This window comes from Nannospalax galili, unplaced genomic scaffold, assembly GCF_000622305.1.
Source record: "Nannospalax galili isolate Female #2095 unplaced genomic scaffold, S.galili_v1.0 scaffold278, whole genome shotgun sequence".
Taxonomy (NCBI): Eukaryota; Metazoa; Chordata; class Mammalia; order Rodentia; family Spalacidae; genus Nannospalax; species Nannospalax galili.
Genome location: NW_008347536.1, coordinates 11,734,151 through 11,735,060, shown reverse-complemented (window position 1 = coordinate 11,735,060; position 910 = coordinate 11,734,151). Strand labels below are relative to the sequence as shown.

General features: G+C 52.3%; 1 protein-coding gene across 1 annotated transcript in view; it reads right to left on the bottom strand.

Annotated features, from left to right (window-relative positions):
* Ndufc2 (NADH:ubiquinone oxidoreductase subunit C2) overlaps positions 1-376 on the bottom strand; it is a 6,443-nt gene extending 6,067 nt beyond the window's left edge. The window contains exon 1 of the mRNA XM_008844202.2: positions 61-376. Coding sequence (XP_008842424.1) covers positions 61-229 — 169 coding nt within the window. The 5' untranslated portion in view covers positions 230-376. The remainder of the gene's footprint in view (positions 1-60) is intronic.
* Positions 377-910: the final 534 nt, after the last annotated feature.

Below are 910 nucleotides of genomic sequence, written 5' to 3'. Positions count from 1 at the left end.
AGGCCCGCCCCCCGCCCCTCGCCCCCCTTCCCACCGTAGGCCAGCTCGCGCAGCCCTCACCGGTGATCAGCACCGGCCTCCGCCGCAGCGCGTTGTCGAGCAGGCCGGAGCAGTAGCCCAGGAAACCGAAGTACAGAAGCCGCGGGTCGGTCATTTTGGACGGGGGCAAGCTCCGAGCCTCATCCGGCAGGAATTTTAAGGGCTCTCGGCCCGGCCTTCCGCTCATCATATTGAGGCCGGTTCTATGTGAGGTCTGACTTCAGACCACCAACTATAAGAAAAAAACACCACCACGACTGAACCAACGTTCTCCTCCGAGCACGGGCTGAAGGGCACGGGACACGTCGGTGCAGTGCTCAAATGCTTCCCCTTGCGTGCAGTTCTAGGAACTCTGATGCAGGGTTCCGGGCTACTAAATGGCTCATGCTCCTTGCCTGCGCCCCCCAATTCAGCTGGTGTGAGGGTTTGCGGGCCTGATACCAACTGAGAACATTTTTTCCCCATTCGGTATTTCCTCTGCCACTGAATTGCTCTTCAAAAAGGATTTTATTTGCCTCTAACACCCACCAGTGGGGCGTGATGGATAATTTTTAACAGCTAGTTTTCTGGGATTCCATCCGTTCATTGGCCTCTCCAAAACCTAAAATTAAGGTCCAGCCAGAAACAAAGTATTCAGAGAAGGCCAGGACTGGCTTATTTAGCCTGTTGTTGAAATTCAGGTCTTGGTCTTTTAGGCCTTTTGTACATGGCTGAAGGGAGGTGTTCCCTAAAGGTTTAAGAAGTGAAAGAAAAAGGAAATCTATAACATTGTCAGGTGATTGTCCAGTGTCTGCTAGCCTGACTAGAATAAGCAAAGGGGCATTTTCATCTTTGAACGGCTCCCTTTTTAGAAAGCCCATCCTGATCTTGA